The sequence below is a fragment of the Vidua macroura genome, chromosome 9 (assembly GCF_024509145.1).
Source record: "Vidua macroura isolate BioBank_ID:100142 chromosome 9, ASM2450914v1, whole genome shotgun sequence".
Taxonomy (NCBI): Eukaryota; Metazoa; Chordata; class Aves; order Passeriformes; family Viduidae; genus Vidua; species Vidua macroura.
The window spans coordinates 23516965-23530150 of record NC_071579.1 but is presented as its reverse complement, the minus strand read 5'-3'; the positions used below and the strand labels follow the sequence as shown (position 1 = coordinate 23530150).

At 37.6% G+C, this 13186-nt stretch overlaps 1 protein-coding gene across 4 annotated transcripts in view; it reads left to right on the top strand.

The window, feature by feature from the left end:
• TESK2 (testis associated actin remodelling kinase 2) overlaps positions 1-13186 on the top strand; it is a 75271-nt gene that overhangs the window by 21499 nt on the left and 40586 nt on the right. For all 4 annotated transcript variants that reach the window (XM_053984488.1, XM_053984489.1, XM_053984491.1 and 1 more), the window contains exons 3-4: positions 3411-3532; positions 12608-12656. In XM_053984488.1, the coding sequence (XP_053840463.1) occupies positions 3411-3532; positions 12608-12656 (171 nt within the window). The remainder of the gene's footprint in view (positions 1-3410; positions 3533-12607; positions 12657-13186) is intronic.

The following is a 13186-nucleotide window of genomic DNA, read 5'->3' as shown; positions in this document are numbered from 1 at the left end:
TAGACACACATTTTTTCTGGGGTATGACTGATGGGTAAGTAGGGATGGAGGGCAGAACTGACAGCTCCTTCCATGTTGATGATTCAGAGTTTGACTGAGACCTTAAAGACAGAACCTGTCAGTTCCTTGTGGTCAATTTGTTCTTGCCATAGAAATGCTATTTGCTTCAGAGAAGAGAACATGGTTAGTCTTGGGTGTATTCCAAGCGATTAGCATTATGCTCCATAATTTATAAACTGATAGTTGATTTTATTCATAGTATTGAGTATTGTCCTCTTGAGAAAGATGCCCTCTCACCTCCAGTTCTGCTTCTTCCTCCTTGCTTAAAAGATAACTAGTGAGAGAGGAAGAGTCCCTTTTTTCCCCCCTCTCCTTTGGTTTGATTAGGAATTTTGCCATTCTGTCAGATCTTGCAGGAATGCATCCGCCAAAATCAGAAGAATATACGGAACTTCAAATAAAATTGCTGCTATTACCTTACAGTGTCCCTTGAAGTGAAACAAAGCATAGTGCAATGTTGGGTACTATTTAGAGACCAGGTAATCGGACAGACTGTGCTGCTCTATGTGTAAGAAAGTTGAGAAATTTCCAAGCATGGGAAAAGTGATTTTATAAAACAAACAAAAGAAAAGCCTACTGACCTTGCCACCAAACCTTGTTCAGTCTGTTAAGACTGGAAAGACTGCAGGATAGCCTAAAACAGAGGATGAGAAGTTTTGTCTTTGCAAAAGCAGCTCAGTTTTCTCTGGATGTGCAGTTAGTGCTGTGGACAGTCAGACCTTTGAGAAGCAGTTGTTGACCACTTCTTGTTGCATATCAGACCTGAATATCCAAGAAGCATGCAGAACACAGAGACCCAAAAAGTTGCCCACCTTCTTTTCTGAGGTTTCCTTAGCTTAAAAAAAGCAGTCTGAACAAGGAAAAAGGTCCTATGATAAATTCTACTTTTACCTCAGAGTTGAGGTGAAAGAGCAGGAAATTTTGGCATGAAACTGAGTGAATTATAGAAATGGGCAAGAAATTAAGAGGTAGCTGGCAGAGTTAATGAGAAGGCAAATACTGTTTAAGACCACATTCCATCTGAGTTCCTGATCACCTGCTACCTGTATTCATTCCCTTTTGGCAGACCTTGAAGCTTCTGTGCTGGTGGAAAGCTCATTTCTAAAGAAATTCTGTTGAGAGCATCTCTGACTATAGGAACTAAGTTACTTCAAATCCTTTCCTCTTCCCTGAAACCCCCAAATTACTCCACCACAACACCCAAGATTCCTAACCTTCGTCTCAGAGGAAGTGTGTTGATTTAGCTGCTGCTGTGTATAGGTTCAAAGCATAGTCCTTTTTTCTTTATTTAAATTTACTTCGTTGAAGTTTTCTAAGTCTATGAAAACATTTTTAACTTCTTCCTCTCACCCAAGGTATTACTTCTAGTAGAACTAAGATATAACTAAAATATGTTTTAAAAGTCTCTGTGTAGACATTGACCTGTCCAACTTAGTTTGTTCATTCAAATTGGCTGGGTAAAATTAAAAATTAATGAAAGTACACAACTGACACAAGAAACCTGGCAAGTAACAATAAACCTCATCAACTTAACATGCAATCATCCTGCTTAAAACCAATAAGCATGCCAAACAGGCAAGACAGGTTGTGTTGAGAATGACTCTAGATTATCTTGTTGTAATGCACTAAAGCTGTAGTTTGACCAGTTTTATTTTAAAACCAATATTACCACGGAAAGGAGGAGTCCCATGCTTGTGAACTTGCTGTTGGTTTCTGCTCAGTCCTGGTTTTTAAATCCTTCTCCACCCCCTTTCCCTGATCCTTCTTGCACTGGGATTACTGGGTGACTGTAGGTGAGGCATTTGAGGAGCTCATGTACATAAGCAGGGGGAAGGAGGAGGAAAAGCATCTGAGGGCTATTTTTCTACTCAGTGCTTCGATGTTGTTTTCCACACTCACCTGGGATGTTTCCAGTGCTATCCTATACTTGAAACTAGGACGGGAAGAGGCAACTTAGAAGTGTTAAACCAGACACACACCTGAAACATGATACCCTCTCCTCCCCCGTGCATCCCTGTGCTGAATCCATGGGCTTTGTCTCTAGGTGAGAATGTTTAACTGAAACATGCCCCTTCTTCTTGCAGATAGTGGTGTGCAAATAAAAGTTGAAAATAGGTATCACTTGCTGCCTCAGAACTGCCAGGGAGGGAGCCTTACCTTCAAAACCCATGCCCCATTTTCTTCTTGCATTGGCTTATCATGGATTCAGTTTTTCTTTCTGTAATTAACATATCACAGCTAAAGAAGCCTCTTACTGGAAAAGATGAACAGTCTTCTGGAATAAAAGCAGACAGGCTGCTGTTGTTTAAAATGTAGGAAGTTTGTAGGTACCCAAGTCATAATGTTGATTTCAGTTTTAAATTAGAAAGCTGATGAGTCTTAAATTCCCGGAACATAGGTCTTCCTAAGCTAATCTCCATAAACATGAATGAATTTGCCATGGGGTTAATGCAGTGTTTTGAGAAATACATGTTTTCTATTTATGAGCTGCAGGTACTGATGTAGGAAGAAAATGGGAACATAATTTCCATGAATACTACCAGTATGTGTGTGGGAATGCCCAACTGTAAGGAAATTCAAAGGCTTGGCAAGCCTTTCACTATTGTGACAGCTCCTTTCTAATAGTAGCACACATCTACATAACACTTGACAGATGGGCTAGTTTGAGTACCAAGTTAGAAATGGCCACAGCCCTGCATTTCTGGCTGGGGAAGGTCACGCTGAAAGAGGTGCTTGTGCTGTGCAGTTGCCAGAGAAATCCTTTTTCCTGCTGACGCTGTACAACCACTACTGACACCCTGGGTGAGGTGATCTCCTGTGCAGGAACCTCTCTGCTTTGCAGCAGGGGTTGGCAGGAATGCTTTCAGTCCCCTGGATGTGGAAGCTGGATCATAGTCTATTTTCAGAAGTAAACACTGAGTATCTCCAAAATCTGCCCCGTAGCTGTAAGTAACAGGTCCTTGTATAACACATTCTGTGAACAATGACAGCAACCACTGCAGGGGGAAAAAAAGATATGGGTGGAATGAAAATAAGTTTCATAGGTCTTGGAGTGGGAAACTTTTTCTCTGTGTACAAACAGATGGCTTCTTCACTTGTACTAAGAAGCTGATAGTTGGGGTTTTTTTCAACTTCTCAAGCTTTCTGTCATCATGAGTTGCAAGAGAAGAGCAAAATGCCATTTCACATTTGCATAGTATGCTTATAGAAAGTCATCTCCGTGATAAAGACCACAGAAATTGGTGTATGGATCACTTTTATCATGAAGGATCTCTACATTGCACTGAAACAATACTGTTTCTTCAGTCTTTCATTTCATATCCTTACCATTTTTTGCTTCTATCCAATAGGTAAGGCACAGAACTTCAGACCAGGTAATGGCTTTGAAGATGAACACACTGAACAGCAACAGAGCAAACATGCTGAAAGAGGTTCAACTTATGAATAGACTCTCACATCCAAACATCTTAAGGTACACTGGCTCTTTTTCTGTATCATATAGAGATAGGTTGTCTTTCATAGGGCTCTCTTCTTTCCAATTTTTATTTAGTTATTTTTTGTTGTAGGTTTATCTGTTCTGAATGTGTTAGGATCAATGGCTAATTTAATAGATGAATGGGAGGAAGAAAAGACTTAAGAGAAAAAAACCCAAACATAATTTTGGTATCTGGAGTTTGCCAGTAATGAGTAACATAGGTCAGAGAAAAACAAGTGCTCACACTTTAAATTTCTGATGAATCAATAAAGTCATATGAAGAGTGAAGTTTGGCTTCTTTTTGTGAATTTAAGTTATTGCAAATTTAACACTTTTCAACTAACTTACAGTTACTAATTTTAGAATTAAACAATGCAAAATGCCATAGCTGTTTCTTATTCTTAGGTCTGCTTCTTAGTTTTTAGAATTTTCTTATTGCAGTATTGCAAGGTGGGATAAGAAGGACTAAGAAAAGAAGCTAGAGTTGAACTAATTTATATGCTCCTGGAAGGAAAAGGGTAGTTCTTGCTTTGCATTAAATTACTGCATGCAAATCCAAAATGTTCCAGTGTGCATCTTGTTGTTTCTTAAACCATTTTAGTCTTGGTTTCTCTTCTATGGTGATGTGACAAGCAATTAACATAATTGGCTGAAACCATAACATGATGAAATTTAAAGATGTGATGACAGTGCTCCAAATGACCAGTTCTCCTAAACTGCTGTTGCACACCTGGGATCCATTTCTGATCTCAGCTCTTTTTGAACAGTTTTGGAAACACAGTGAACTCTGTTACTTAATTTCCTTTTCTTTGTCATTATGTTACATAGTACAGACTTAATACTGACTCCTAAAATCCTTTTTAACTGATTTTTCTGATCCTTGAAATCCTACCTCAGTCTTCATCAACTGATTTGTATCAATATTATCCTGTGTGTTTCCTTCAGTATTTATGAGGACACGTGTCAGAAGCATTTCAAATATCTGTAAGGAGCATTCCATTACTTCATGTCTGTTTTCTATTATTATTTTTCTTAAAACCTCAAAAACCTGTGAACTTAAAGAATTCTTACTCATAGTAAACTGTGTTGGTTTTATCATAATATACTCATTCAAGTGTTGTAGTAATCTATCCCTAAATGCAATTCCTAGTCTGTTTTTTCTGCTCCAAGATGAGGTGCATTCCAAGAAACTCCTCCTCCTATTTATTTCTTATTTTTTTTAAATTTAAATTGTATCATCTATCTGGTTATTTAGATTTCAGGATCATTAACTGTGTCTTATATTTATTCCCCACATTTTTCCTTAATTTCATTTTTTCTGAATCCTTTGGTAAGCAGTGTATGACCCTGGGACTGATAAAGCTGCTTTTTAAATAAAGTTTGTGGAAAGAGTAACTTTACAAAGTAAGATTGGCATTGTCAGCATCATCAACTCAGTACACTTCATCAGTTTCTTTATCAACTTCGTGTGGTTGGTATATCTTATTAAAAAAAAAAATATAGCTCTACAGCTCTGTTCAAAATCAAGAATTTAATTTGGGTTGGGATGAGGGAAAGTAGGAGAGGGATATACTGACAGGCCAAAACATTCAGTTGTACCTAAATATAACCCTGTCCCCTCTTGAATGGAATTACAGAGGTGTTGCTGAGAACAAAAATTGTGCTCAGTCTTGAGTAATTGCTGAAATTTAGGTGTCTTGTGAAGTAAAAGAGATCATGTTTGTGATGTACTGGTCCCCTCTGGCCTTAGAGCAAATGAATAATTTGAAGTCAGCAGTGTTACACAGATGGCCCTGAAGGAAGAACAATAATGTATTGATTTATGTATGAAGCAGAAAAGGAATTTCATTTGTTCTTCCAGTTATTACCCAGGATTGACAGAGAAATCTTTTTCTTTTTGTGCTCAAGTAAGCAGGTATGAGTGAATACATCAGAAATAAATTATTTAAGTAGAAATGGTCTGTCTTTGCACAGGTTATTTAGAAGAATATACTGCATTTGATTTGTGAATTGCTTGATTTGAGGCTTCTTCAAAAAGAGCAGGCTCTCTGGTAAAATACTGCCTTTTTCTTATCTATTAGGTAAGTCACCTTGCAACAGGGAGCAGGGTTATTCCTACAGGAAATGCAAACAAGAAAACAATATTTAGTTTTAGTTGTTTTTTTACACAGTAAAAACTGCTACTTTTCTCTGTAGGAGACAACTTGATGGTTTTGTGTGTTAGTGATGTCATTTAAGTTTTTGTTTAAATTTTACTGCAGTGTTTTCAATTTCTTTATGTCTGGGAGGATTTTGCCCCTCTTAAATGTTACATGCCTAGCTGTCTTTATATACCTGTTTATAAACACACACATGCAAGCCTCTCTGTTTAGATTTCATAAATGTGTAAATCATTGGTGCTTTTACTTGTGAAGCAGCTGTTTCCTACTTTAGAAACACATAAAAAATAATTAATATGAATTTGCACTTAAAGTGGTGAGAGGTTGTATTGCTGGTTTGACAACATTGTGCTGTCAGATAAGAGCAGCTGAGTTGTATTGCTGAGAGGTTTTTAGGAAAATGTTCTACAGCAATGTGTTCCCACTGAAACATTTTGTGGGATTATTTTTGGAAATTTTAAGATTGTATTAGTATTTAAAGGGAACATCCTCTTCCAAGAAGTTCTAATATATAACTTTTCTAGGGGCTATGAACTATCTCAGTTTGCTGTTAATTTTCTTCACCTAATTTCTTTCCTTTGAAGGTCTATGTTACTGAGTAAGGTGTTTTGTCACTAGCATCAAGTTCACTTCTCTATTGATTAGCCACTGGATCTCCTCCACATGCCTTGAAGGTGTCCTCTGATTTTTACATGATGCATCTCTGAGCTTCTTCATCTCCTCTGAGCTCTGGGACTACCTCCTGTTAACTTCCACTCTAAACAAGTTTCTTTCCTTCATGTTGCTAGCCAGTAATGGGTTCTTAGGCTGAAATGTTGAGATAATACTGTGCAGTGGTTAATTGAACCAGGTGAGGGCTGCAAGGTGCTCTGCTATAAAATGGCTTGTAAAATTATGAAACTGGATAAATACTGGCTTTACAGCCTCCAAAATCTGCTCTCAAACCATCTCAACATGTGTAGGATAGCAAGTTAATATTTTAGAAAGCAAATGTTAGATTCAGCAATGAGGCATTTATTTTAGTACACTAAAACCTTCCTAAAGCTGGGAGTGTGGTTGTGTTTTTGAACATCCTGATGAGTAATACGTCAAATTTGTTATTGAATCAGTGTTTTTGTCTGAGAGCTCTTCTGTAGTTTATATAGTTAAGTGTTATGGAAAGAAGAGGTTCTTCCTTGTAGTGCATTTGGTAGCCCAGGATCATCATTATCCTTTGGGTAATTAAAAAACCCATCCCTTTGCCTGTGCTCTAAAATATATATCAACTTTTTACAATCTGTCAAGTCCACTGTGCCCAGAGTTAACTTCAAGATGTTATTGTGAAGATTTTGGTATTTTTGCTGTTGATCATACTGATGTTACTAATAATATTGCTGACTCTATGAAACTGCTTTTGCTTCTGTGCTGTCCATATAAACTCCTTTTCAGAGTTACAGACTCTGGTCACTCTTCTGAAGTGTGAATTTGTCAGTAGTTGCTGACTTCCTTCCATTCCTTAGCTCAGTAGAGATTACCTAAAAGTGCATCTGTGTTTTTTCCTTACTGATCCTTTTGCACATCTTGAGGAGATGGAATTGAGTCAAGGTGTTTCAGTTTCTCTTGGTGAGTTTCAATTTTACTTGGAGAAGTACTGATCTGGGTATTTAGGCTTTAAAAGCAACAGGCTTTATTTGCCATGGAGTAAAAGGCTAACATTAAATCTCCACACTCATTTCAGTATTTCTGCACTCAAATTCTGCTCTTGGCCAGCTATATAGATCCATCTTGATTAGAAAAGAGATGTAAGTGAAGAGCTTAGTTTTCACTTACCAAGTCCCCAGTAAGTCTACCGTCCCCATGGTAGGATCATAAAGATTCCAGTGGTCAAATATATGTGTATATATAAGCTTCTAATGTATTTTCCATGAAGAAAATGAGAGGCTGCCCTCTATTAGAGGATTTATTTTGGCAAAAAAATGAACTTCTTTTTCAGTCTGTTAAGGATATTTTAGAATAGAAGACGCCAGCTCTTGCAGCTACACAGGCATGATGGTAATAAATAGGGGATTTGGGAGTTTTTTTGTCTCCCTTCCTCTTGTTTCCTATTTCAGCTAGCAGACGTGATTCTAGAGGCAGGGTAGGTGTTAACTACAGTGTAGTCACTTTTTGTTCAGTTGCTGTCTGGTGTTTATAACAAACTATGTATGAGACCTGCTTATCTTTTTGGTTTGCTGGTTGTTCCCCAGGGTCCAGGTTGGGGACATTTTAGGAGTGGACAGGGCAGAAGCAGACAAATGAGGTTCAAGGAGTGATTTCTTCTGTTTCTACCATCAACCTCATCTCCTGTCTCAATCTCACTCCTGCATACAAGATAAACATGGAGAATTAAAATGCTTTTCTTCCTCTGATCTCCATTTCTTCCTGCCTTGGCTGTGGGATGTGCTGGTTTTATCACATCTTCCCTCAGACAGATGGTGAGAGGAGGTGTGGAAAAGTGAGCTGAGGTTGGGGTTTGTACCATGTGATGTTTACTATAGCCACTTTAATACAGGTTAGCTGATACATGGCAAGACTGTAATTGCTGGGGTTAGGGAAAACAGGGGTTTGGAGCATTTCTCCACTTCTTTATTAGCTTGTGTCCTGTTTAAAGTGCAGTGCTGTTCAAAGGTTGGGTTAGATCAAGGACCATGGTTATGAAAGGTCTAGTGTATGCTTGTAGATGTGCTCTACCATTTTGTTACTTTCCTGAATGCTGATGTGCTGCTGTAGTCATGAGTTTTTACTCAAATCAAAGTAAGAAAATTGGTCTGGAAAGGACTCAGGAAATCTCCATCCTTGTGTCCTGAGCTTGGGAGCCTTCAGTCTACTGCCTGAGAGACCTGATAGCTTTTTTTTTTTTGGTAATATCTTACAGATGTGTTTTTCTCATACAAATGAAGTGGTGTGCTACCAATGATTCTCCATCTCTTGTGCTGTCTCTTAAATTGGTGTATCTTCAATTTTGAGGTAGAATTTCAGTCTTTAATATCACTATTGTTTGCATGAAAAAGTATTTCTTTATTTGATCTGTACCTTGGGGACTTAATTTAAAACATTCTGTACACAGAAAGTCTTAGCTCATGTCTTAAGTGTTCTCATGGGAGCACTTGGAGGTATTGCTGCATGTTTGGCTGTGAGCATGCAGGCAGATTGACTCATTGATTAAATCCACCTTCTTGTGTGTGCAGCACACAAATAAGCACACTGTGTGCATATTCCATGAACTCCTTTCAAGAAGAATTTTATTTCATCCCCTTTGAGACAAATCTATCACCCTGGGAACACAATACCAGGGATTTTTTTTGTGTGTAGCTTTATCCTTTCAAACCTTCCTTTTCGCAAAATTGCTTGTGATGGACTTTGTTACAATAGCCAGAAGGATGGATTTTGTCTTTTAACATCCTTTGTCCTGTACTGAACAGGAAAGAAAATTGCTTTTTCTTCTCTTTGTGTGACGTGGTTTTCAAAAAGGAGTATTTTAGAAATACAGTGTACAAGGCAGCAGAAGAGAGGCTGTATATGTTACAGAAATTCTAGATTAAATGCCTTACCTCTTCTAGAATCAAGATGCAAGTGTAGAAAACTTAAAATACATTTTTATTCTAGCATGGTGCCTAAATCATTAAGGAGGGCCTTAATGCAGACTTAATATTTTTATTTGCCCTCTTCCTTCTCCAAGTCAGTGCAATGAAAAAAGCATGTGTCTTCTGAACTTTTGTCTCTGTTACTGAGCATGTACTAGAGGCTTCTGCATTAGTGTGTTTGGTTTGTTTCTTTTGTTTAATGTTATCAAAGTGCTGAATTTTCTCATACAAGCAGTACATTTTTGAGGGCATCAATTTCTTTTGTTGAACTGCAGCTGCCCCAGGTTTATCCACAGAGGAGGAATGTGTCCCAGTGAAGTTCTTTTAACTGGAAGCATGTGTTCAGTGTCTGGATATCCACAGAGGCTGTATGATCTGGATATTAGTTTTGCTTGATAAATTAAGGCAAAGATTTCAGACTGAAGCTACAGTATTTAGTCTCCCCTTTTTTGTCCAGGATTTTCTCCCTTGCCATCTGACTGAACTGAAAGTAGTTTGTGTAACGACTGTGAAGGACTAAGAAATATCCAGGCTTCTCTTGGTTTTGTTTAGGAGGACAGGTTTTCCAGATAGGTTGTTTATAAAATGAGATTTCCAACATGTGTATAGATTGCTGACATTTGTTAGAAAGCATTTGGTAGTGGAAATGTGCTGCACTGTATTTAGTTGGGTGGACTCAAGTATCATCCTTTCTATTTGCAGCTTCTAGGAAAACTTTTCCAACCAGATTTTGGAAGTGTTTCAGTTTGTTGATAAGGCCAGTTACACCGTCTTGAAAATAAACTTCCTTAAATCTGCAAATGATCTCCTGTTTTGTGGATGATTGGCCTATTGGAGCTCCTTCCAGCTAGAAATGCTTATAGGAAGTGTAACCTTTGGCTGACAAGCCATTCTGCTGAAGTTCACCTACAAGCACATTTTGGCTCAGGAGACAGTGTGTCTAGCCAACAGGAATAATCTCAGCTGTGCTGGACCAGCATGTCAGCTTCCTATCCACAGAGCTTGGAATCTCATCTGGGGCAATCTCAGAAATTGAAACCATGTTAAATCTTGCTTGCTAATTGTATTTCCCAGTAGCAGCTGGTATATTATCTTTTAGTGAAAATCCTTTCCAACTATGTCTTGTAGCAGTTCTTGGCTTAACCAAGTGGCTTATTATTGCTTGATAAAACAGCTAAGCAGAAGTTTTCCAGGAATTTGGATTGCTATAGGTCTGTTCTATCAATCTATTTTCCAGAGCCTGAAAACTGAGATTCATTCACACAAAGTTTAAATGGCTTCAGTATGTCGTGTGTAAACTCATTAATTCTGTCTTTATCAGTGTATTTGGTTTCTCTTTTCCTGGGTATGTGGGGTTCATAAATGTATCTTTATGTCCAGCTTTTTTTCCATGAGATCATGATATGGAGCTTTGTTTTTTGATTTTTGATTCTTAGTAGAAATCCTAAGCATGTGAGAATTTTGAAACTCTTACTCTTGGTAACTTGATTCAATGTGTCTTTGCTGCCTTAAGCATAGGTTCACAAAGGTAATGAATATGTTTCCATTGAGACTTCCCTTGACCAAAACAGATAAAAACATTTTTTTAATTGTTTAATCTCCATTTTTGTTGAATGAAAATATTGCTGTAACAGGTTAACTTTGTGTAATTGATAGACTAGGTAGTACTTTGAAAAGTTGTATTATAGAGAAATTAATATATTGGAATTGTGTACTTTCCATTTTTCCTTGTGAATAAAGCCATTAACACCAGGCCTGGTAGCTCTGGAGACTTTCCTAATGCACTAGGAAATAGATTTCTGCTCTGTAGAAGTCTGGGTTTCTTCACCTCAGGAAGTTTAATTTGTCAATTTCTTTACAAAATTGTTCATACATTCATTGCTGTATGAAGTGAAACTCAGAACAAGAAATGCTTTGCCTACCTGCTGTATCTAAAAGAAGCTTCTTCCCTTTCCCCTGAGGACCTGATCATGCCCTATGATTCTACATTAAACAAGAGGAATTGGATTTTCAGTGTCTCTCAAATTAAAATTCCTATATTCAGGGAATATTGTTTGAGTGTTTGAGGTGAGAGCAGGCAGTAGAAGTTCTAATTCAAGTCTTGCCACTACTTTGGTTTTAAAAACAGATTTCCACAGCTCAGATTATGCAAAGGACCTTACTTATATTATTTTTCTTTGGCTGCTTGTAATTTACCAGTCAGCTGTTAGACAAGAAAACAGTGAGGATCATTCATTTCTTCAAAAGCAGCTTAGCTGAACTAGCACTACATGTCTTGCATCATTTTGTGTTTAAATTCGGAAGTGTTTCAGGATATAAAAGGTCCTTTTCCTTTGAGCTGTTGTCCACAAGATGTCTGTCACATTTAATGAGATCATACATGTCTACCTCTTACTTGCAAAATGGAAATTTCTGACCATTATGGAAAATATAGACAATTTGCTTTTTGCTTGCTGAGACCAAAATCTAAATGTTAAAACTGAGAATTAGTTAATCTATAAAGAACAAACACTTGAACTGTGCAGAGATGGCTCTAAAGTGTTTAAAATTTCAGCTTTACTGAATTTTCTCATGGGAGATGTTTACTAGTAGCATTAATTTGCATTTTGTCACTTTGAAGTTCAGCTTGTATGGTAGTAAAAATGAGCTTTCAGTTGTTTATGGCACATTCTGTTGCTCTCCAGACAAACCGAGGCTGGCAATCATTGCTATTAACAGCAGGAGTCTGAAAACTGTGCAGTATAGGTAACACTTGGGGAATGTGTGTATGCTGGATACTATTGAAACTTGCTTCTGTCCAAATGTTGGAAAGAGGAGTTTGGGGAGGGGAAGTATACACTGCATATGTGCTCTCATATTCCTGAGTGGTTAAGAATGGGATAGGAAGAAACATCTTTATGCTTAAACAGCAAAATGCAAAGGGAAGTAATTTTCTGTTTATGCAGACCAACAGTGGATTACTTGGCTTAAACTTCCTTAAAATAGGACTCCGAGACTGTTCCTTTCTGCATAAATCATTATATGTTGGCCTTTGCTTATAGTTAAATTAGTAACTTTCCATTTTGAGGTTGAGCTGTCTCCTGTGCTCCCTTGGAACTGCTAATTCAAATTATATTGTAGTGTAGATACATGATTTTTTTGTGCTGAGATGTTTAAATAATCAATGGTGAGGTATGCAGTGTCTGTGAGGCTGAATTTTTTCTCTTTCCTCCTTTTTTTTGTGTGTCCTATATTAGTTTTTTTAAAGAACAAAAAAAAAAAAGAGGGGGGGAAAAAAGCCCAAACCACTTTTCTTTTCTTGTTTCTTGTAGGTTTATGGGTGTCTGTGTGCATAAAGGACAGCTGCACGCTCTTACTGAGGTAAGACTATATCATAATCTACATACTGAATATGAAATATTCAGTTCTCAGGACAGATTCTGCAAATGCCATTCACCTTGAGTGAAGTTTCTTCTATGGTGACTGGTGAGTTAATCACTCACTGTTTGCTATGTTAAGGGAAGACTGCAGAATCAGTCCTCAGAACTCCACTCACAGCCTTGTATGTCTTTTCTCCTCAGAAGCACTTACTGGGGTGAAAAAAAAAATCACAGTAAGAACATAGAACTTCACTGATAATGTTCTAAATGAGAGATTTGCATTACCATTGAGCTGCTCATAAATATTATTTATTTCAGTGACACTGCATTGTATTTGTCTTATACTCCAGTTGTGCATTTCACAAGTGAATCAATAACGTTTCAGCTGGGTCATGTTATTGTATTCACTCCCTACCACTTTCACATTACAGCTTAATCTGGGTCCCATAAAAAGGAATTATTCTATTGGCCATGTACCCTGGCCAAGATCTAGGTATCAGATATGAAGCTGAAGTTTGCATTCATATGAGT